A 22,578-nucleotide genomic window follows, 5' to 3' on the forward strand; every position below is an offset into this window, starting at 1 on the left:
CATCTAGATTTAATGCATCCTGAATGACATTTGAATAAAAGAACAACCTGCATAGGAAAAACTACAGCAAAATGGACATTTCCTGAAATGGATTTCAAGAAAGCAAACACCCCACCACATTCTTGTATTCTTCAAACTATGACAGTCTTTGTCACCATGGTAATTCAGGGTTTGATTAGCAGCTATAAAGAAAAAACACTTTTTTAAGCACATTTAGCAAATAGTAGGTTTTTTTTTTATTAAGGAAATATAACAACATTGCACCCTGCAAGTTTATGAAGATGGTAGGCAAGGGAAACAGACAGATCAGGAAACAGTAAGTTCTGGATATTTTCAATGCATGATCTAACCCCAGAAAACAAAAGAACCATTTTTCTTGCACTGCAGTTTGTCACCCTCCCAGTACAGACTTGTAAATTTACACAGGAGGCAAGACAATCCCAATCCAATCTTAAAATGTCTCAATCATTCAGTCTTTTTCCTTGACCCAACTTATCACTTATCTTCACAGCTCCCAGCAGTTTCACCAGGATGCTCTGTCTTCAATTTTTTATGAGATGGCTCTCCTGAGAGGAGAGATGTGCAATGCTCTAAGGATCGTGCAATTTCATCAATTGTCCATTTGTCTTCATGAAGGGCGTGCTCCTCTAGCGTGAACGGACCTTGTTTGGTTCGGGTCAGCTCTTGCATAGTGGCACAGGTAGAGAGTTCTACAGTTAAGGAGAAAAAAAGAGGATTTAGGAAAAGTGCATGGTCAAGTTGAACAATTTTCAACTCACTGATTTTTACGTGTAGCCTTCTGTGTTATTCTGCTTTGAGACTGAAGCTCGTGAAGATTTATCACACCTTTACATCTTCCTATATTTGAGCCAAGGAATTCCTTTGATTTCAATAAATCTCCAGTGTAGTCAAGAGTTTAAAATCTGACAGGAAGTTGGCAAAAGGTTTTCCAGATTTAAATCAGAAGGAAAAGAGAGGAAATAATGACACAAGACACAAGCAGAACGTTCTGTATTCACAAGTGACTTAGATGCCCATGTGCTCTTTCTCCACAGACTTTGAAGCTTTAGCACTCCTTGCCTTTAAGAAGGATTTGACATTTTAATATAAATAAGTTATATAAATACAAATTAAAAATATCAACAAATAAAATAAAATAAAACAAAAAAACCCCAAATGCTCTGCTATGTTAAATAAAGAGCAGTAGGATAGAACAGTCAAGAGCTACAGAACATGACAGCAAGCAACTAACTTGTTGGTACACAAATATACTAAAATACTCTCTCCCATCCTTTCTGATGCAGGAAGATTTTTACTGCATTTTAAATTTTTGATAAAAGAAACCAGCTGAGGACATCTGTCATTCCTCAGTTTGTCATTAAAGGACTAAACATAAGCCAGTATGCTCAGAAGGCAGTAATGGAAAGAGAATCTTTGACCAGCCTAAGCACAAATACCAACGTTGAAATTCACAGGGTTATCCCACATCACTTGCTTTCTCGATCTGCAAATGTATCATTAAAAATAAATCTGAAATGGATTATCTACTCTCCATCAGGCAGTTTGATAGATAGAGAGCACGAGACAAGGAACTCTTTGGGAAAGCAAACCCATTCACAGTTCAGGTAAAGGAGAAAGAAAACACTAGAAAAATCATCACAAATGTAGAAGTCTTTCCAGCAGATAGGGTTTATTATGTGCATGGTAATGTTCTGTGCAATCTGTTTTCAAAATGTGATGAATAATGTTTAAAAAGACAGTATCCTTCTTCTGATCCTTAATCTGAGTTAGCTTTAACACATAGAAGAGGAAAAGAAAAATCCCCACCTTGCCTTGTATTATCTCACTCAGTGCTATTAGTTGCTCCATTTTTACCCCCGGCCCTCAAAGTTCTCTGGCAATTATTTATCCTCCATTCCCCCCAAAGAAAATACTGTAGCATACAAACCCAAGTGATAGCCCTACAATTCTGCAAAATAACATCCTGCAGGTACAAAACCCACAACTTTTCCACAAAACAGAAGCGTTCCTTAAAACTGCTGTGGGTTTTTTCATGCCTACCTTTGCCAATGTCACTGACCAGGCTCCTGACATAAAAGCCACCACCACATTCAACGTCTGGAATGGTAATAGTGACATGGTAAATTGCCAGTGCAATGTGCAATCAACTTTACATAGATAGCATGCCCCCACAGAAACGTAAAAAAAAGCACTAAGCAAACAACCCAGTGATAAAATATTTATAGGATGCAACATCAATTATTCATCCTGTAACATATGTGTGGGTGAGATTGCTAAGCTAGACAGGAGGGAAAGCAAATACAATGGCAACTGAACTAACTCACTGGAAATCATGTACTTGCTGTGGTATGCTAACAAATGCTTCACTCCTGTTCATTTTAAAGGTTTCAGAAGGCTGTTTCCCATTTCTAACCATGAAAACAAGTTATTTCAAGTATAGTCCAGACTGACTATCAATGCTTTTAAGATACTGCACACAGGCAGCTCCAATAAAATGAGTAAAACTCACCTCTAATTCTCCCTGCTTTCTCAGTCCCTTCCCCTGAGAGCCTGTGATTCACTGCTAGTCACTCAAGCATAAAGTAAAGGCTGAAGTAACACAGCACTGAGTTCTGTCACTCATACCTGCTCATCATAGAACACTGGTCCATCAGAGGACTCTGGGTCAGCTAGGAAGCTGATGAATGCAAGACATTATCTTGACCTCACAGTAGCATCCAACATTTACAACAGTCTTTCTATTTATTAATGTGCTTCTTAATGCACTACCCAAGTTTCTTCATGTATGATGGAAGGAAGGATAAGATCCTGCCTCCTCAGCTGAGAAAGAGACCTGACTAATTGATACTGGACCTTGCCACTCCCTGGGAGACATCCCAGAAGACCTGGGCATCTGGGCAAAAGACTGGGCAAAGCCAAACAAGCAGACCTGAGAACGGAATGAGCTGGGCATTGCGAAATCATGGACAGATGCAAATAATCCCCTGAGCAGCCTCTCAGAATTTTCCCTCACAGAAAGATTACATTTAAGCAGCTTAACTTAAAACCAAAATGCGGTGCTTTTACTGCAAAGAGAAAACCTCTGCACATGGGCTGACACCAAAACAAGTAGCTGAGAGAAATGAAACCCATTTTACTATTTTTCTTCCCCCATTCTGAGCATAAATAAGCACTAACAGGCTGGGAACACCCCTCTATGTAGTAATCTCTGGCCTTTACCCAGTGTGAACAATGGTGGCTGAAACTGCTGGAGAGAGAGACTGTAGACTTTCACTGGCCGAGCAGGCTTGGCTTCAACTGCTTCTCCTCTCTTCATCAGAGTTGATAGCCTTTCTCCATCCTTCTTCAAAGCTGAATAGCTGATCAGATAGAGCATGAAAATGTGTGTCATACGGTTGCAAGAGCACAAGCTTCCATCCTACAGATCCTCTTAATATTGTACTATAGCAGCAGGCATTTTCCCCTTCTAATCCTCTTCAAGTGCTCACAAAAAAACCCTCTCCAACAAAACCAACTAGGAAGTGCTTCAGAAATCTCTTGGACACAGAATCATCTCATTCACCAGCAGCTATGTCAACTGGAAAACAAGAGCTGGTGTTCTGTTTATCTCTTTCTGTATGGATTTAAGAGAGTTTCATCACTCAGTTTGTAGTTTATGAAAATAAGGGGACAGGACACTTCCAGCTGCCCCTAACATACTGCCTCTCAGAAGCGTCAGGACACTAATGTTGAGCTGAGCACTGGAAGCAGCTCAGGCATGTAACTGTAATTCTGCCTTGGACCTTTTACAGAATCACAGAATGACAGAAACATTCAGATTGGAAAAGACCCTCAGGATCACCAAGTCTAACTCTTCCCTGAACAGCAACTGCCATGTTATGGAGCCTTGTTCTAGCCTGTTTAGGGACCTACTACAGAGTTAATAATAATAACGATTTCACTGATTACATGAAACTTTACCCAATTCTCCAACTTTGGTCTTGACAGAAAGATGAGCATAAGAAAAATCTTGCTCGAATTGGCAGAGTGCAATCTGAAGCAGGTCAGATGAAGCAGAAAACCTCCTGAATGACTGACCTTACAGTGCTCACAACGGAAGTGGAGTAACTGACCCATGGTAAATGCAAAGGAAAGCACAGTTAGCTTAAATCACCATGAAAGCCATCTGTCACAAGGTGAGTGCTTGCACACTGCCAGCTACCATGGCTCACCTGGCTAGAAGAAATTTGCTAAGCTATGGAAGCTCAGTCACTAATCACTCATTCATACTCTTTAAGTTTTTAGAAAATTAATTGAAGGCACTTCCACATAGATGTCAGTAAGCATCCTCTTACCCCACAACTAAAATTAAAGACTTGGAGCTTTGTTTTCTAATTGGAGGACTGGGTACCACCACACCCTGCAAAGCTGTTTAGGACATTTACCATTAAAAAGCAGACTCCAGGTTACCATTTTTGCTGGATGGCCATGACCTGCAGTTGCAAATGCTAAACTCCTAAGCCTGCCTTGTCTCCATCCTCCTGCCAAAATGTGTCCTTTTATTTCTGAGGGAACTGACTTCTGTTGGCAAGTCCCATCAGCTGAACACAACTGCCAAGAGCATCTGAGCATTGCAGAACTTACAGTGGAGGAACCTGCATTATGTCTCCTATGAACTTCTGCAGCACGTTTTCAAGATCTCCTTTTGTTATCTGGTCTGTAGAAAGAAAAACAGTAAGGACCTTAACACTGATGAATCACATGGCAGTAATGGCATCAAGCACATTCTGCAAACAGACACAAAGGAGAGCTCCCCCTCCTCTCAATGCAGATTGTGTGGAAAACACCAAAAGAGATAACACCCAGAATGTAGGTAGGAGTGTGAAAAGAGTGGAACAAACTGTCCAAGGTGATTAAGACAGTCTGGTTGCTTTCAGAAGGGCAGAAATCCCAAATCAGACACTTTTCTTTTGCAATTTTTCTCTCTTAGGACTGCAAATTCTATAAAAACTACAAAATTTGTCCTACTTTGTTTTTTTTCTTAAAGGACCAAAAAAAAAGAATAGAATGCTCATCTAACCTTGGCAACTTCACTTTAAGAGTACCTAACTATGAGGAAAAACAGAACAGATTATTAGCGAACACAAGCTTTGTGTTGTTTTCTTTTTCTAGTCAAGAAAAAGACTGCATCTGGAACAACATATCAAATGTCTGTATCAAACAACTAACCTGCAAATGCACAGCAGGGTATTGATATGTATTAAGAAAGGCAATTTTATTGAAGAAATCCTGTAAAAAGAAAGATAGCTGCTTTAGGCAATCTACTCTCTTTCAAGACTACACATACAGATCTGTCCCCCTTATTAGAAGGCTATAACCTAAGTAGCTGATTGCATTGCTCCTTTGAAATACTCCTCAATGGAGTTGACATTCATCCCTGATTTGTTTAGAGAGTACAAACATCAGATCTGTAACCACAGTGTACTTCAGTGCCTTTCTACTGACTAGGACTTGACTAATCCTGTTTCTCATAAGTTACACTCAATTAGTGTCACCCTGCTAAGTCAACAACATCCTGGAACATAAACCAACCAAATCTCTTTACTGAGTCTTCTTTATGTTTTGGGACAGACCTTTACTTGCAAACTTTACAAAACAGATGTTCTTGATGCTGTAAGGATAAAAGAAGAGTTTCTTTTGACAGCAGCTTTGGAAGACGGCAATGTGGTATCTCATTTTTGCCAAGCACACTTTGCAGCCTCAAGAGCAGATGCTGTCCCTAGGCCCCAGCAGCTCTCTCAAGAAGTGTCATTAATAGTGAGGTTGTGAGGCAGAAAAAGTCAGTCAGGGATTGCTGAGACTGATGTACATCAGGATGCAGGGCAAAACCAACAAAATAAAGTTATGCAGCAAGTCTGCATCTTCTTCTGAAGAGCTTCTTACATGGTTACTTCAAATTTCTGTTTGTATTACACTAGTTCAGCCACATATCACAACAGAACTACATGGTGGACAGTTAGGATGACCCAATTCTACGCTGATGATCCTGTCAGTCTTTTGGTTAACCCCAGATTGCTTCAGGCTAGAATTTAGTCTTGATCTAAGCGTCAGTGTCACTTGGGCTTCTCTTTGAATTTTCACCTCATGAACTGCATTTCTGGCTAGGGCATTTAATGAGACACCTGAGTTCAGTTCCTGCTGTGATCTCATATTCCCCTGATTGAGAGGTTACATCTACAGCCTCTGAGGAAATCACACGTGCTGTAGGCAATCTCTGCCTCTGGAAAGACAAAAAGAATTCCCAGGTGAGGAATGATGCATTAAGCCATTAACAAACAAAGTTGTGTGGCGTGTTAAAGTAAATATTTACAGATGAGTTTGCTATGATCTAAAATAAACCACATTTGTCTTTGTGGCACAAGCTGACTAGTATTATGTTCTGAAAACCTATAAACATGCTGCTGCCTTTTTTTTTTAAAGCATTTTTCAGCCTTTGTGTTGGACTGTTTTGGATTCTTGCTGTTTCCTGGAACAACATACAAGCTGGTAGAGCTTTCACTTAGCTCTCATTCATAAAGGAATGCTCTATTAATCTGATACCAAACAAACAGTTTCACTATGTGTAAACTGTATTTGTGCCAGGCATCAGATTGGACTCGTGGCTCTTGCAGCGCACAGAGCCCACACTGAAGAACCAGCCCCTTCGCAACTTTTCAACTCCCACAGGGGAGGGGAACGCAGTCCTGCTGGCCAGGAGAACCATCTGCTTTTAGACCCTAGGCCCCCAAGTCTCCCTCATCTGACCATGGGCTTGGGTTTACTAGGTTAAAATCTTGCCTGGTCAGCAAGTTTAGGGAAGAATTTAGAGTCAACCCTCCATGAAACATGAAACACACATAAAGCTAATTAGCTTCAAGTCTCAACACTTCCTCCCCCCACTTGAATTCCCTGGGTTGAGAGATGTTTCTCCAGAACACATCTGTCACAGATCCTAGCTGCCCTTGCCAGCCAGAGTGAGCCTGCTCCTCCCAATATCCCTACTGTAAATACCAAACATCCTCCTCTGTTACACATTGTGTACATAGAGCACAAGTTTTTCTTAGAGGCTGGATTTACAACTGCAGTTCATTGCCCTTTCAGGGAGGGGCGTGGCAGCTGCTACTCCCTTTCACAAAGATTCCAGTGAGGACACTCACGGTTTGGCCCAGGAGATAATCACATCCAGACCCCCAGACTTACAACAGCCTTAGCTTACGGAAAAACAGTTGTAGCTGCTCTGTGAGTACACAGTTTAGAGTACATTCAGTTCAACACCGTTTTCCACATTCCTTCCTAAGCTCTTAGACCTACAGTAGAGTTATGTGATCTCTGATGTGTCCTCCAACAAACCGTTCTATCAGCACCCCACAGCAGCCAAAACTTAGTTCTCCAGTGCTTCCAGAAACATTGAAAATAAGCCTACTGGCTTCCAGCATGAACATGTTTAAGAACAGTTTTGCTTCTGAACACTGGTGATTGTTGATTGATTCACCTGCCAGAATCATAAAGGAAGTTAATTAAAGCTGCCAAAACAAAAGCTGCCAGTTTGTACCACAAGCTCAGGAAATCTTCACTGAAGGGTGATACTGTCCTGTGCTTGCTGACAAACTGCACCAAAACAGAACATAAGAGCTATCCATGACAGCTCAACAGAACTATAGAAGATGACCTTGATTCTATCTGGCCCAGCATAAATGATTTGCACAGAAGCAGAATACCAAAAGGAATACGTTTTCCAAATTATTCAGGTAGTTCTGTTAAATATATATTTCAGCATAATCAGCAGAGACCTGCAAAAAGTCTTCATGAACTTTGTTCTCCATGCCTGGATATAGTCTGTAGTCAGCTAGGAGGAAGTGGGTTTCAGAATGCACATTCTTGTGCATAGCTACAAACGTTTAAAAAGGGCTACAAACATTAATATGCTCAAGAAAACAGAAGAACACTAAATGCTACTTGCTTCCCAATTCAGCAGCTGACAGCCTGGGAGCAGTATGGAATGTAATTTCACATGGAAATTCAAACCCATTGATAAGAAACAAACAAAAAACCATGAGAATTTCAGGAGGGAGGAAAGAGCTCCTTAAACCCAAGGAGCTCTCTTCAGTGCATCCTTTCACTGAGTCTACAGGGAATATACCACAGTTGGCCTCCTGAACTGCTGCCTAGGGACACTGAGGACTAAAATGTAACACTTTCTCGTAGTTCATACAGCAGACAACTTTCTGCAAGCACTTTCCTCTTGGAGTCCAGTGAAGTCATTCAAGAAGAGTTTCATATGTAATGCAAACTGGTTTGGTGCACTATCTCTGCACTAAGGCCCAATCCTGGATGCTGCTGGTCATGCAGGATTTATATTCCCCAGTAGATGCTCTGCTTCTCCCAGGATCCTTTTAGGTTTCAAAGGAAAGCTGAAATTCAGCTCAAATACCTGGTTTGTTTGTTCTTGGAGTACCAATTAGTGTTAGGGATTAGAGATGATGGACCACCCAGATAATCTGCAGAAAACCAAGCTGCTTTGGAGAAGACACTGGAAAAGATGAGAAATATCTGCTTTGTTAGAAGAGGAAGGAAGGACATACAAACTGCATAGGCAGATGGAGAAAAAGGAGTATGCATGTTGTCTGCTTGTTCTGAAAAACTCCCATCTGACTGATTTGCACCAACACAGAAAGCAACTGACACCAATTTCAGAAGTGTTTACTTCATCCATCACCTTCATCAAGAGGAAACTTTGTCCAGCACCCATAACTGCAGTGCCCCAGTAATGCCAATAGTGCTGTTCAAGAGACTGCATGAACTGGATCGTGCAACTCATTTAAGTTTAAAAAGACAAGCAACTCAAGAAAAGGGCCTATTTTTAACCCAAATCAGTTCCTAAGCACCCAGTTTACCAGAAAGCTAATCCACCATAACAGAGGAGGCAGTGCAGAGGTGGGAACTACTAAGAGCTGCCAGTGAAAGAAATGTGCATGAAAATAACATTCTAAATTCTGTTTGTAGGAAACAATACAAAACAAAAAAGCAAAACTAGTGTTCAAGAAACAGATTCTATTTTTAATTAATTGACCACAGGAGTTGCATCTGCTTAAAATGATATTTCACAGTTTATATGTGAGTATCTACAATGAACACTACTGAGTGCAGCAGAACCACAACATTCCATTTCCTGAGTTAGATGTAAAACCCAAGGAAGTGTTTTCCCTAACCATGATGAAGTGATGGCAGCTCTAACACCCTGTGGATTCACAGTCCTTCAGAAGCTTAGAGGAAGGCTTAGAACTTGGTCCTGAAGCAAAAGCAAACGCTCCAACATCTCTGAAGAACATTTTCTAATAAATAATACTATTTACAACAACCTCTAAGGTTAATGTGGGCAAGAAATTCACACCTGCCTGCCTTGTGCAAAATGAAAAAAAATGCAAAAGAAAGAGATTGGGGTGAGAGGTGGAATCCAGGCTACTTTTTTCATTATGTTATTAAAAAAAAAAAAAAAGATTTACTTCTTGTACCTATTACCAGGTACCACAAACAGTGTGGGACCTGTAGAGTTGCTAAGCAACCAGGTACTTCTTTGGTTTTTTTTATTTCTTTCTTCCACAGGCTGTGAAATAACTAATGGCAAATATATTTGGTGTGTCTCTGGTTAGTTTTACATTGTTACTAAGATGCCATGGGTATCCTGGAAGGTCCACTCCAACAAAGATACATTCAGGATTTGTTCTGAAGCCTTAAACTGCGGGTCAGGAAAGTTCATTATATTAAAGCTGCTAGGACACAGAATGCAAGCAAGAGCAAGATTTGGTAGGTGAACATATGTGGAAAGTAGTTTATGCCATTCTCATTTTACATCAAGCAGTCTGTAGTCTAAGGGGCATCCTAGAGGGAAGATCTAAGCACTTTATTCCTCCCCTGGCCTTGAAGGGGGTTACTAAAAGAGTACTCATGGGACTGCACACTGAAAGAGGACAAATTTACTGGACACAGCATGCCATTTGTCAGCCTGTCAAAGACTTAAAATGACACAGTCCTGCCCAATGCTATTTTCTGCTGCCTAATCTAATGCCTGGCATGTTTTTTCCAACAGAAACGAACACTTGCACTGGACATAATTGTATGAAGCTGGTCTGAATTATATGAGCACTGAAGTTGAAGATGTAATAATCTTAGCTTGATTCACAGTCACAAACATTTCTTCCACTTTTCTATGACAGAGGCCACATAAGCCTTCAAATTATATCAAGTCTGTAGATACATTTATGCTTACCATAAGGTTTTTCTTCAGTTACTTTTCCTGTAGCATCTAATGTATCAGTAGCTTTGCCCAGCAGTCCAATGGCAGTGTACTTCTGGGAAGGAAAAAGATTAGTCAGTCAGGTCTTCAAGGTTCTTTTGTTCAGGTTCTCTTTTTTTTTTCCTTCTAAAACATACACTGCAATTGCCAAGTACTTCAAATCAGTACAGAACAAATACTATCAGAGTAGTCAATCCAGCAACTCTTCAGGAAAGCAAAAAGTAAAGATGAAAAGACACTGAACTAAACAAAGATTAAATCCTGCAATACATATGCCCATGGTTTCAAAAACCCTCATCCCAGGATGAAGCAAGATGGAATCTGATTTTTGCTACAAATACATCAATATCAAAGAAAATAATAGGGTGGTAAAATCAAAGTTTCTGTGGGGTATTATATGTCACTGTTGAAATAAGGTACAGAGAGCAACTCTCACAACTTTTCAGTTCCTTCACCACTTACAACAAAAACAAGCAAACACAAAAACCCCCAAAGACCTTTACTTCTGAAAGCAAACCACACACTTCCCAAGGCAAAGTATTACACAGTTCTGCCATGAAAAGTGGCGATACTCAATAGCCTACAGCAGGGTTTTGGAACCTCTGCAATGTGGTAAGGACCTGGAGACCAGTAAAAGGAGTGCAAGGACACTGACAGGCATCTCTGCTTCTCATGGGTTCTCCAAGTATTTCCATTTCAGAGCTTTTCATGGTTCTTCTCTAAAGAATTCTTCAGTGTGTATGTGTTTGTAGCTTGCAAGAAGGATGTTCTCAGGCCAGTAGCTCTTGTCCTTGCTGCATTTCACCCGATGTCCTTGTTTTGCATGTTTTCACCCTAAGTACTGCCACAGGCTGTGGGCATATGGCAGAATCTGCTAGAGTTGCCACAAGGCTTCCCATGAACCCACTGGCCCATGTCTTTTCATGTGGCTGCCAACATACAAAGACTCACTCTGTACCACAAGTTTGGGTGAAGTTTGGAAATACCTTTAGGCATCACTCCTAGTGGTTTCACCCATTGCCTATCCCATTCCATTTCCCTCAACACTATGTTAAGTCCAGGAGCCAAAGTAGAGCATTTACATAACCTGGAATGGAAAAATCAAGGTGTTCCACACAGCTAATTCTCAGGAAGGTTTCAATGACCTTACTCCCAAGTGAGCACACGTATTTGAAGCAAGTCATAAAAGGGTGTATCTTCTAGAAGCTGGTTGACCAAATTCTACAGGAATGCATACAAACAGGCACAGGCACTAACATTTTACTCTTTGATGCAATATAACCTTTCTTGTGTAGTTGTGAAGTAGGAACATGCTCAGGCAATACTAGTGTGGGCTTATAAATCACACCTACGAAATGGGACCACGAAGACATGCCTTGATTTTGTTCCACTTGACAACCTGCCACTTCAATGTATTTCTGCAAGCAACTGCCACAAAATGGAAGCAGCAGCAATAGTCAGACATAAAGGCAGGGGAGTGCAGACTTCAATATAATAACTGTATTCTTAGCTTACTGCATGAAGGCTGCTTTTGTCCTAAATACTGCAGATGGCTGAATCCCCTGATAACTCTGCAAACTTAAAGACACTTTGAAAATCAAAATTCAAGTTTGCATACTTTTGGAATGCATGGAAATGAAAGGAAGAATGGATGAAGGCTGCTCCACAACAAGTATTTAAACAAACTTTCAAGTACAGTATCTGATTTTACGACTACAACACTGCCTGCTTTCTGAGACATTTAATGATTGAGTTCTTAATGTTTAATAGCATAGCTAGAAAGGAGACACTATTAAGCAACTACTCCAGAGGTTAGTAAAAACATGTGAGCAGATCTTCATCATTCTAGAATGATAAATATATTAGGTGTTCAGTAAAACACAATCTCCAGATGTTTCCAAACCAAAGTATTGATACTACTTCACTTGGAGTCACTTTCTTCCTCTTAATTCTGGCTTGGCTATCACTTCACCCTGTCTGTTAAATTAAGTTTTATTTGACCTACCAGGAACATAAAGGTAATATCATCTGTTTATATGTAAATAGAAACTGTATGAACAATGTAGTCCAAAACTCAATACTTGACTTCCCCTTTAATTCCTGCAAAAGGCCACCCAATATGTAAAATGAGCATCCTCTAAAATTAATTGTAAATGCCTTTTCCTTACAGTCACAAAAGACTCCAGACAGCAATGCATTAAAACACAGAGAAAGCTATAACAGGTCAGGAAATTAAGAATTATATTTGGTTTAGGATCAGTGTCTGGAGTGCCCTTGGGTATCTACAATTATGTATCGTAATTCTTACTAGCCACTTAATAAGGTTTATATCCCCTTTGCTAGTGTGCAGGACCTGCAGCTTGTAGAACAGAACAGGAGAGTCCAGACAATCTATTGTTCCTCTTATTTTGTGTCAAAACTCAGTGATAACTCTCTTTAGACACTAACTCACACTGCCCCCAGAAGCACCCAAAGGATTCTGAGTCATTTAGTAAGTCTTCAGTGACCTTTTCTCACCTGTGTTGGCAATCATTTACTTCTTCCAGTTTTATAAAATACATCTAGGGGCATTCTTCCTGTACTCTCAGATTACAAATCACTGCAGGAACACAGACAGCAACTGCTCACAACCACTCTGCTTCAACCCACTCAACCTGAAGCAAAAAAAGCAAGGCAGTAGGTGTAGCAGGCAGTGGAATTCGACTCGCAAGTACAGACCCTGATGGGAAACGTTCTTCTATCGGCAGCTCAGAGAACACACTGACAATCAATAGCTCCTACATCCTTTCCCTCTACTCATCTCAAGAGACCAGGACCCAAACCATTTAAAGATCAAAAGCAGAACCTCAGCTTTCCTATGGGATTCCATAGCATGTAAGTGTAGTGCATTAGAAGCCAAGATCAAGCATTTCCAGTCACAACTTGCAAGCACTGCAGCATCATGCATTAATTCTAGCTTCTAATGGCAGTCAGCACGGTCCCAAAGTGGAGCCTCACCACCCTATAACCCTGAGGGCATGGAGACCTTCCCAAAACTCCAATAAGGAACTGCTACATCTCTCAGACTTCTAGAAAACCATTTTTCTCAGCATTATGGCAACTGCAACAAAAAGCAGCAAAGCGGTCAGAAGCCTTCAGGCATAAGCACCTCTTTCATTTGCACTAGTGTGGAGACAGCCTTGAGAAAATACTTTACAGCAACAAACCAGTGCACTCTGTCACTGATAATGTGGAAAGTCTGCCACACAGACTGAGGGATGTGGTGGATGCAGCCTCAACAAGACCAGAAAGACAGTGAAGTGCTTTGGCAGTAATACGCTTCCTACCATACCTGTGACTAGAAAGAAACATGCCCTAAAAGTCAGGGCTGGAGAAAGAACAAGATTACAGGAACCCATAAAGACAAACATTATAAACCCTTTAATAAATCTGACAGATCCTGAATAGAGGAATTTCATTTTAGAGTCACAACCACAGGGCACAGTCAAAATTCTCACAAACAATAAACCATATGATGTTTACAGCAATGTTTTAGTAAGAGAATACCTATCACTTGGCTTTTTTATTTCACACCCAGTTTCAGAGAAATCCTTATATGATCATGGAACAGGCAAGTATATCCATAAAAAGAGAGAGAAAAAGGAAAGACTTTATCAGTATACATATCTGTGAAAGGAGGAAGAAGAGGAAAAGGAAGAAGAATCCCCTCCCATTTGAGGGACTCTACAGCCAGCATAGCTACTAACTGCACAGGCCAGCTGGGGGGAGCTCCTAGAGGCTGAAGCCCCTGGGCTGTCTGCCAGGCATGTCTGCCCCACTTATCAGTACAAATGCCAGGCAGACCATGGAATGGAGCTTCTCAGTTTTAACTGTTAATACATCAAAGTTTTATTTGGAAAGAACCCAGATACTTGAAATCTTAAATGATAACATGTTTTAAAAGCTTTTTCAAACATGGAGAAGCAACACTTTGGAAGAGATAGACAGAAACACAAGTAATTATGAAATAAGGTCACTACTAGCTGTCAGGAAGATTTTCGGATGTCTCCCACTGCAAGAATTTCCCAGGCAAGCATCTCTCTGCAAGAGGCAGTTCATGAAAGTTCATCCAAGGATGACCCATTTTCTAATCACAGTGACAACTGAACACAGAAGTGTAAAAGGAAAATAAATAAATAAAGGCTACAGTCCCACATGCAAGAGACTGAGAGCTGGGCAAGTGAAGCAATATTCAATAACAACACAAAGTCAATCCATGTAAACTGACGTCTGCTTGTAGCTTACAAGCGTGAGGAAAACGAAGCAAAACAAATAAACAAACAAAACCCAACACCAAATGCTTTGAGAACCTGAAGGAAAACAGAGTGAGCACACAGCAGGCAAGCACCGATCAGAATCAGTGCCCCACAGTTAAAGCCAGACCTTGTGTTTGGTTTGAGCACTTACATTTTTATAGACAGAGGACACAGAGAGTGTGAAGAGGCCTTAAACTCTCTGTTTTACAGTAACATTCAGTTTGTGTATAATGATTTCTACATCAAAACTATGGTGGTCTGGATTTAATATTTACATAACTTCTATTTGCTGTTTGTATAACATTAGCAGCTACCAGTGGTTTCCAGTATGCTAATCACCCACCAAACCAAAGTAGTGCATGAGGTAGACAAACAAGCTGGGAAAAAAAAAAAAAAAACTCAGGGTTGCCATAGTTTCAATTATTTTCCAAAACAAAGCACTCTCACTAAGCAGATTCCAATATATTAAAAGCACAGAGCCTTAATCTCTTAAAAGCAGGTTGCACAGAGGCAAAACAAACACTGTAGAAGGAGGGAGAAGTATTTTATGATAGAGCAAATTCAAAATTATCAAGCGCAAAACATGTCCTCTTTATATACACAAACATTACAACTTCTCTACCCTTCATTCTTTCTCCTAAAAGAAAAAGCTGAGTTTGTGCTAAGCCTGCACGAAAATTTATATACTGCTAGATGCTGTAATTGTACTGTCATTGCTGAAGAACTATCTGATCTTTACTCTTGGATTAACAGGATTTTCTGACCTCTTATGTCAGCTTATTTTAAAAGTTCAAACATATGGGGCGACAAGATTTTCAATGTGAAGAATTAGAACCACCTGTAACAGGGGAACCCACAGGGGATACTTTACCTGGAGTTCAGAGAAGCTTTAAAGTGGTAGATAAAAACTGGCAAGTTTAAATTTTAGTGTCAGAAGGAGAGCAGGAAAGGGGTGAGAGGGGGATCAACCTCAACAGTAACACTAGGTCACTCAAAATAGCACCATGGCCACACATCACTTATAAACCCAATACAGGCTCAGAGAGCATCCAAGAGGAAGCATGAAGTGCAACAGTAGCTGCTTGCAACCCACAGTCTCTTTACAAACCTTTCTGACGCTTGCTCTCTGTGGCAACCTATCCCAGTCACCAAAAATTTCTCAGGTTGGCTCTTAAATTTCATCTTCAGCTTTAGTACCTACTCTTTAACCATCTCCTTAACATCTTTAACCATCTCCCCATTTTGTCTTCTAGTGCCAACACTAATAGTTTATACAAAAAACCTCAAGATGCCCTTCAGCTTCTATCCAAGTTTAAAGGAAATTCATAATCCTCTGCCCAGAAACATATGCTCCCTCCAGTGGGGTAAGATTTTATAGGTACATACAAATTCACAGTTAAAATCGAATACATGAAAGCCTTTAGGTGAATTCAAAGACACTGCTAAGGCCAAGACACAGTGAATTCTAAAAGGCAGTGCTAAGAGCATCTTGTAATTACTAGGAATGCTACCAAAACCATGGAAAATGGCAAGTTTAAATCTGTTAACACCTTTCTTCTTTTTTACTCTGTGATTTTTATTAAGAAACATAAAAAGCCTTGGCATGTTACAGCCTTGATTTTTTTTTTTAATGAATGCAAGCAAGAACTGTCCATGTAGCACAGACACACACACAATTACAGAAGGGTCAAGAGGAAAGAATGTGACATTGACCTCATGAATGGCAGAACAGAAAAATCAGTAGAGCGTGCTCTCAAAATATTCTGCATTTTTGGAGGAAAGAGCTTCTGCAGCACAATAGGTGCAGTCTCCTCAAGATTTTTCAACAGTTTAAAGAAAAAAAAAAGTGAGAATATTAATAGAGCATGAAGCTGAGCTATTAATAGATTAGACTCTGAGGTGAGCATAAAAAAAAAAAAACACTTGAGCAATACACAGCATGTAAAGCCACCTTACTAACAGTACCACTGCAGGGAAGTGTGTATCTATACTATTTGACAGCTTCTTCTTCTACAACTTTGTATTGGGGATACTTGGGCTGTGGTAGTTTTAGCCTGTACCTCTAAAATTTTCCACAGATCTTGAGCAGAAAGTAGTAAAACATAAATAAATCACTATTGGGTGTAAAAAGGAAAATAATGATTAATTCAAAATATTGGAATAGATAACAGACTTAAACAAGTTGTACATAACAATATCTCTCTTTTCATTTCTTTGCTCTAGGAGAGACTAACTTGCTTCTGCTTGACCCTGGCTGCACTGCTTTGTTGTGACTGGTATCAACAACTTTTCTGCTCTTTTTTTTTCTCTTGTCCCTTTGTGTACAGGGGGTAAGGAAGGAGGAGCAGAGGAGGGAGAAGCTGCTGCAGCTCCCCTGGTCTTTGGCCAGGGGGGTTCTTGTGCTGTTTACCAATTGTAAATACCTGTATATATTTGTAAATAGTGTCTCTTTTGTACATATTCATTGCATTTCACTGTAGATTGTAGTTTTGCTTGTAAATACAGCTCCACTTGCTTCCAACCTGAGCTGCTCTGGCAAATTTAATGTTGAGGGGCAGAATTTCAACCCACCACATTGGCAGGGCAAGAGTAGATATTCCAACCAGCCTCTTCCCTTCTTTGGATTTGTTATTGAAAAAATGGGTTAAAGAACTTATCACATGATTTGCAGCAGCAGTAATCAAAGACGGTGAGAGCATGCAACATCTCAGGGGCACGTGCACCACCATTTCATCCAGCTACACTTCAGCCCTTCCCAATTCCTGCATCCTTCACTGTGCATGCTTAACATTCTCTCAGTTCATCTTGTTTTGTACAGACACCACTTCAAGTTATGGTAACACCTACACATTCTCAAAACACATCAAACCCAACATCATTCATGTTTTTTCCCAGCCTTCCTCTTATAGAAGCATTCTCCTTGGGACAAAATAAGGAGGCCAACCATACTTTTAAACACTGACATTGATCTCTAGCCAGTATCTGGAACAACAATGTGCCCTTGTGGCCAAGAGAGCCAATGGGATCTGGGATGCATCAAGAAAAGTGAGTCCAGCAGGTCAAGGGAAGTTCTTCTACCTCTCTACTCTGCCCTGCTGAGACCACACCTGCAATACTCTGTCCAGTTTTGGGCTCCCCACTTCAAGAGAGAGAGACCTGCTGGAGAGAATCCAAGAGAGCCACAAGGATGATTAGGGGACTTGAACATCTCCCCTGTGAAGAGAGACTGAGAGCCCTGGGGCTGTTTAGTCTGGAGAAGAGAAGACTGAGAGGGGATCTGATCAATGTCTATCAATAGCTGAGGGGTGGGTGTCAAGTGGAGGGGGCCAGGCTCTTTTTGGTGGTTCACAGTGATAAGACAAGGAACAATGGGTTCAAACTTGAACATAGAAGATTTCAGCTCAACATGAGGAGAAACTTCTTTACTGTGAGTGTGACAGAACAGGCTGCCCAGGGGGGTTGTGGAGTCTCCTTCTCTGGAGACTTTCAAAACCCACCTGGGTGTGTTCTGGCAGGGGGTAGGACCTGATGATCTCTTGAGGTCCCTTCCAACCTCTGATATACTGGGATACTGTGATCTTGAGGCATCCAGGGAATAAGAAATTCATTGTCAGTAACACACAATAAAGCGCACAGGATGGAGACCATTGCTAAGCTGGCACAAACAATGATTGGTCTCTCAGTCAAACTCTGCTCTGGGAAGAGATTGTGGAATTACAGTAGCAAGTTCTGAGTCTCTGAAAAAATTTTCAGGTGTCAGCAGCAGTCAAAAAAAAGCAAACTATTAAAGGGGTGTTAAAGCTGTTACGGACTACAGACATAAGTAGGGCAAGTTTTTATTAATAGACATGCCATCTTTGCACTGCATTGTGCAAACATACAAGGAAGTATTCTCTGAATGTTTGCACAGTAATGTGACACATACCAGGCAACAGAAATGTCAAGACTCCTCTGTCCTGTATCTATATTAAAGGAATGTAATATACTGCATCTAATACATGAAATAGTAACTAAATGGGTGAAATTAAGCAACCACTACATGTCAGGAAGAATTCACCCAGCCAGTCTACAAGGGCTGAAACACATCCATCTGCCAATGGGTTAACATTTTTCATAAAACAATCACTCTATCTCCAATCTGCCAGTCCTATTCCTCAAGGGAAACATATAAAACACCTTTCAAAACAAGCCTGGGAACTAAAATTCATAACTCCACTGGGTTCAGAAAGAAACACATGAGCTCAATAGAGATACTGGATTTATGGCATACTATAACATTGCTTCACACTAACCCCTTCTCATGCCACAATATACAATCTACCAGGCTCCCTCCTCCCCTAGGAGATAACCTTATCATCTCGTCCTTCCCTCTCCTACCTCCCCTGTAAGGCAAGAATAATTTCTTTGGGCTTGAACAGAGGCAAAGTAATGACATTTTGTGTAGCTGCAATCCATTTTGCTTAAATGAGCAGGTAACATCCTGTACTCTTCTTGTTTCCTCTCCCATTTCAATACAAACAGAAACCAAGTCAGACCCTTGGTTATTGTGGATAGGATACTATCAACAAAGAGGTGTTAGAATATAAAAGGCTATGAACCACAGAATGAAAAATGAGAAGGTGTTGCAGATGAAAAATTTCCTAGGGAAAAAGGTAAAGAGCAAACAAACCACTTCCACTTGGCTTCCTCCAAGACAAATATAGACAGCTGGATACAATAATACTGCAATTAGGAAGCAAAAGCCCAACTAAAACCATAGATGAACACAAGCAAGATGGGATCAGAGGAATCATTCATCAAGCAGTAACAGTCTTGTGACTTGGAAGCTTGGCTGATCAGCTTGGATCAAAACCTTGCTACCCACACAGGAGATAAATTGTTTTCTTACTCTGTTTTATTAAAACAGGTAATAAAATGCAGCCCATCTGTGTGGAAGAGTCTGAAGTCTTACTGACAACTGTTTGCCCACACAGGATTGTTGGTACACTACAAGCACTAACTATCTTTTCTTTCAGAAATGGTCTAAAAGGTACCTACTTAAATAAATTCTAAACAAACCTGAAATGCACTTAGAAGTCCGTGGCTTCTGGTTTAGATTTGAGTAAGGGCTTGCATTTCCAAACACCTTTTTCTCTGGACTATACCAATTAGTCTAATAAGAAGCATTACTACTACCCACAAATCTTGCCTTTCAAAAAGGATGTGAAAAACATCAGAATACAAAAAAGAAAATGCACTGGTTTAATTTTACTGGCTCCAAAAGAAAACGAGATGAAGCAAAGAGCTCAGCTGGGGATACTGTAGAGAAATTTTTAAGATTAAGAGCACACACCATGAAGAGGGTCCTTTCAAAAGGAAAGTCCACTCAATTTTCTTGCACTTGTAACCCAGATATACAAACAGCAGCACAAACTGCTTTTGAAATACGTTAAAAAAAAATTCCTGCAGTGAGGCTCTTCAAAAAGAAAATTAGGATTTCCAAAGAAATAGGCTCTTAAACCATCATGGTGTGCATGGTAATGTGCAAACACACAAATATTGGCAAAATAGAGGTCTCAGAGAAGCAGAGTTCTTATATTTCTCCAGAAAAAATAGACAGAGGAAATAAATTTATTGCAGCTTCCACTCAGAAGAATGTTCCAGAGGGAGCCCCAATGTATTACTGGATACTGAAGAGTCCACATGGAGCTTTGGTGTCTAAGAAGCTGTACACAAAGTCACAAGAAAAAGCTTAGTTACTTCTGCTACTTGTAAAACTACTAGATGTGCTTTTTAATGCATTATTAATTCATTGAACCCACTGCCAAAAGATGGAAGCTAAAGACTTAATTCAAAAAAAATGAGTTAATGGAGAAAGCTAGCAACCTTTACTCTTGAAAAGTTCAGGGATAAAAATTAAAGCTTAATTTTTAGGACAATAAAACAATCTCAGGGGGCAAAGAAATAACATCCTTTATGGACACTTTGTTCCACAGCATCTGGTGCCAACCCTCTAGAGAAACAATTTTGTAATATAAAAACTCTAATCCCAGAATCAACCAACTTAGTGTCTCTCTCTGAAACTCTCTTACATGATTTGAAGAAATTCCTGCTTAAGAAAGCTCTCTCTCATATGATACAAGTGTGGCTGGCAAGTTCTGAGACCTGATCACTGAACTAGCACTCACATTCCTTCCAGTATTCATAAGAAGTTAAATGTTAACAAATGCAATAAATCAAAGTTGTTACATACCAGGTCCCTGATGTATCTTTTCCTCTTTTTCTCTTTCTAGTCCCTCTAATCATTTGGGGCTTGGGTTTTACACTGCCCAGTGACTGTGCCTTTTTGGATAGTGCTTCATTTTGGAGGAGCCACAAACTTTTGAGATTAAATGTTCTATTTTAACTAGTCCCTGTCCAAGCTTGTGCAACCAGCATGAACTACTTGGGCAATTCCCCTCACGTCACTGAGCATTTGTAGGTTCAGATTGTATGTGGACCATGACAAGAAGTTGCATTCTGAGATAAAACAAATATGCCCATGCTTTCTGCTCATCAAGAGGCAGTCATTTCAAACACAGTTTGATGGATGGCCAAGTTCTGGCCTCATTCACAGTAGTAAGACTCAAATTCTCATAGGGTGAATCCAGATGTTAGCTCACTGAAAAACACGAAAATGAAGCACGGAATTGAAGTCTGAAAATTTCAATTATCCTGTTTTATCCCCCAGAAATATAAATAATAACTGGACGAAGACATCTCCTCCCAATGGAAAGTATTAGAATAATGAAGAATTTCCTTGCTTAATGTTCTTTGTTTTTTTTCTTCTCTGACAAGTCCCTGATCAGTTCCCTCATTACTTCTATGTAGGCAGCACATTCTGGTAGATAAGAGGTTTTAAAAACAGGATTATTGCTTTGGAAACTGCTAGCTAGCATTTTCTAACACATTTCTCACCAGAAAAATCACTTCTACGTTGTGTTTGAGGCAGATTAGTCACCCCTAAGACTGAGTTGTTCAGGAACAATTTAACATAATAAAAATTGGTCCACCCTCATTACATTCATTTTACTGGTGAATATAGGAAACATTTTCTCATTCTACTGCTTTTATTCTGCAAGCACAATAAAACAATTTCTCTCAAAAAAACAAAAAAAAAATTAAGGCAGTGCAAAAAGTCCAAGCATGGCCAAGTTGAACTCCCAGAAAAGAAATGATTCTCCTATGGAACATGTATTTAATGATCAGTATTTAAATTTCATATACAAAAGGATTCAGCTTCTTCCCCTCATTTGGAATATTTGAAAGAAAATAAAGGAAACAAACAAAACCTCAGCCAGCTTTCACATATTTTTATTTCTGAATAAATATTAGGAGTTCTGGAGAAATCTGAAACATGAAGTAGGTATTGCCCTTGGCTGCACATTTCTATTTGTTTTGAGTTAATTCATATGGAGGTCAAACCAATGGAGAGCTGGATTTACACTGAAAGAGTAGAGCATGCATGAGCTGCAAATCAAGCGATAATGTTTAGAGCTGCCACACAGACTCAGGAAAGTTTCATACAATATTTGGGGAAAAGAAAAAAAAAATCAGAAATAGTCCAATCTCTGGCAGAGCCACCATATGGAGTTTATTGCAGTAACATACGTTTTGGCCACTCAGCATAGCTCTGCTGCCAACAATGCCAGACCAAACTCTTTCTTTATGAGCTACATTCCTACCACCAAGCAGTAAATTCTATCCAGAGAGGCTCAGGTGGTTCATCCAAATCTTTACAGTAATAAGGGGAACAAAAGAGAAACATCACACTTCAGCATCCATAATGGTAAGAAATAAGAATATACATTCCTAGCACATGGCATGGGATCCAAAAAAGAAACTCAGTGCTATTGCAGATAGTCATGTATCAGATCTCTCACTAAGCCACCGTTCTCAGCGTGGTAAAAACCCAAATAAGCATCCATGGGA

At 40.0% G+C, this 22,578-nt stretch overlaps 1 protein-coding gene across 1 annotated transcript in view; it reads right to left on the bottom strand.

Annotated features, from left to right (window-relative positions):
* Positions 1 to 304: 304 nt before the first annotated feature.
* The window catches only part of TRUB1 (TruB pseudouridine synthase family member 1), a 31,046-nt gene continuing 8,772 nt past the window's right edge, over positions 305 to 22,578 (bottom strand). The window contains exons 5-9 of the mRNA XM_054382325.1: positions 10,307 to 10,388; positions 4,645 to 4,717; positions 3,241 to 3,380; positions 2,062 to 2,118; positions 305 to 710 (exon numbers count right to left, since the gene is read on the bottom strand). Coding sequence (XP_054238300.1) covers positions 496 to 710; positions 2,062 to 2,118; positions 3,241 to 3,380; positions 4,645 to 4,717; positions 10,307 to 10,388 — 567 coding nt within the window. The 3' untranslated portion in view covers positions 305 to 495. The remainder of the gene's footprint in view (positions 711 to 2,061; positions 2,119 to 3,240; positions 3,381 to 4,644; positions 4,718 to 10,306; positions 10,389 to 22,578) is intronic.

This window comes from Indicator indicator, chromosome 7, assembly GCF_027791375.1.
Source record: "Indicator indicator isolate 239-I01 chromosome 7, UM_Iind_1.1, whole genome shotgun sequence".
NCBI classification, from domain to species: Eukaryota; Metazoa; Chordata; class Aves; order Piciformes; family Indicatoridae; genus Indicator; species Indicator indicator.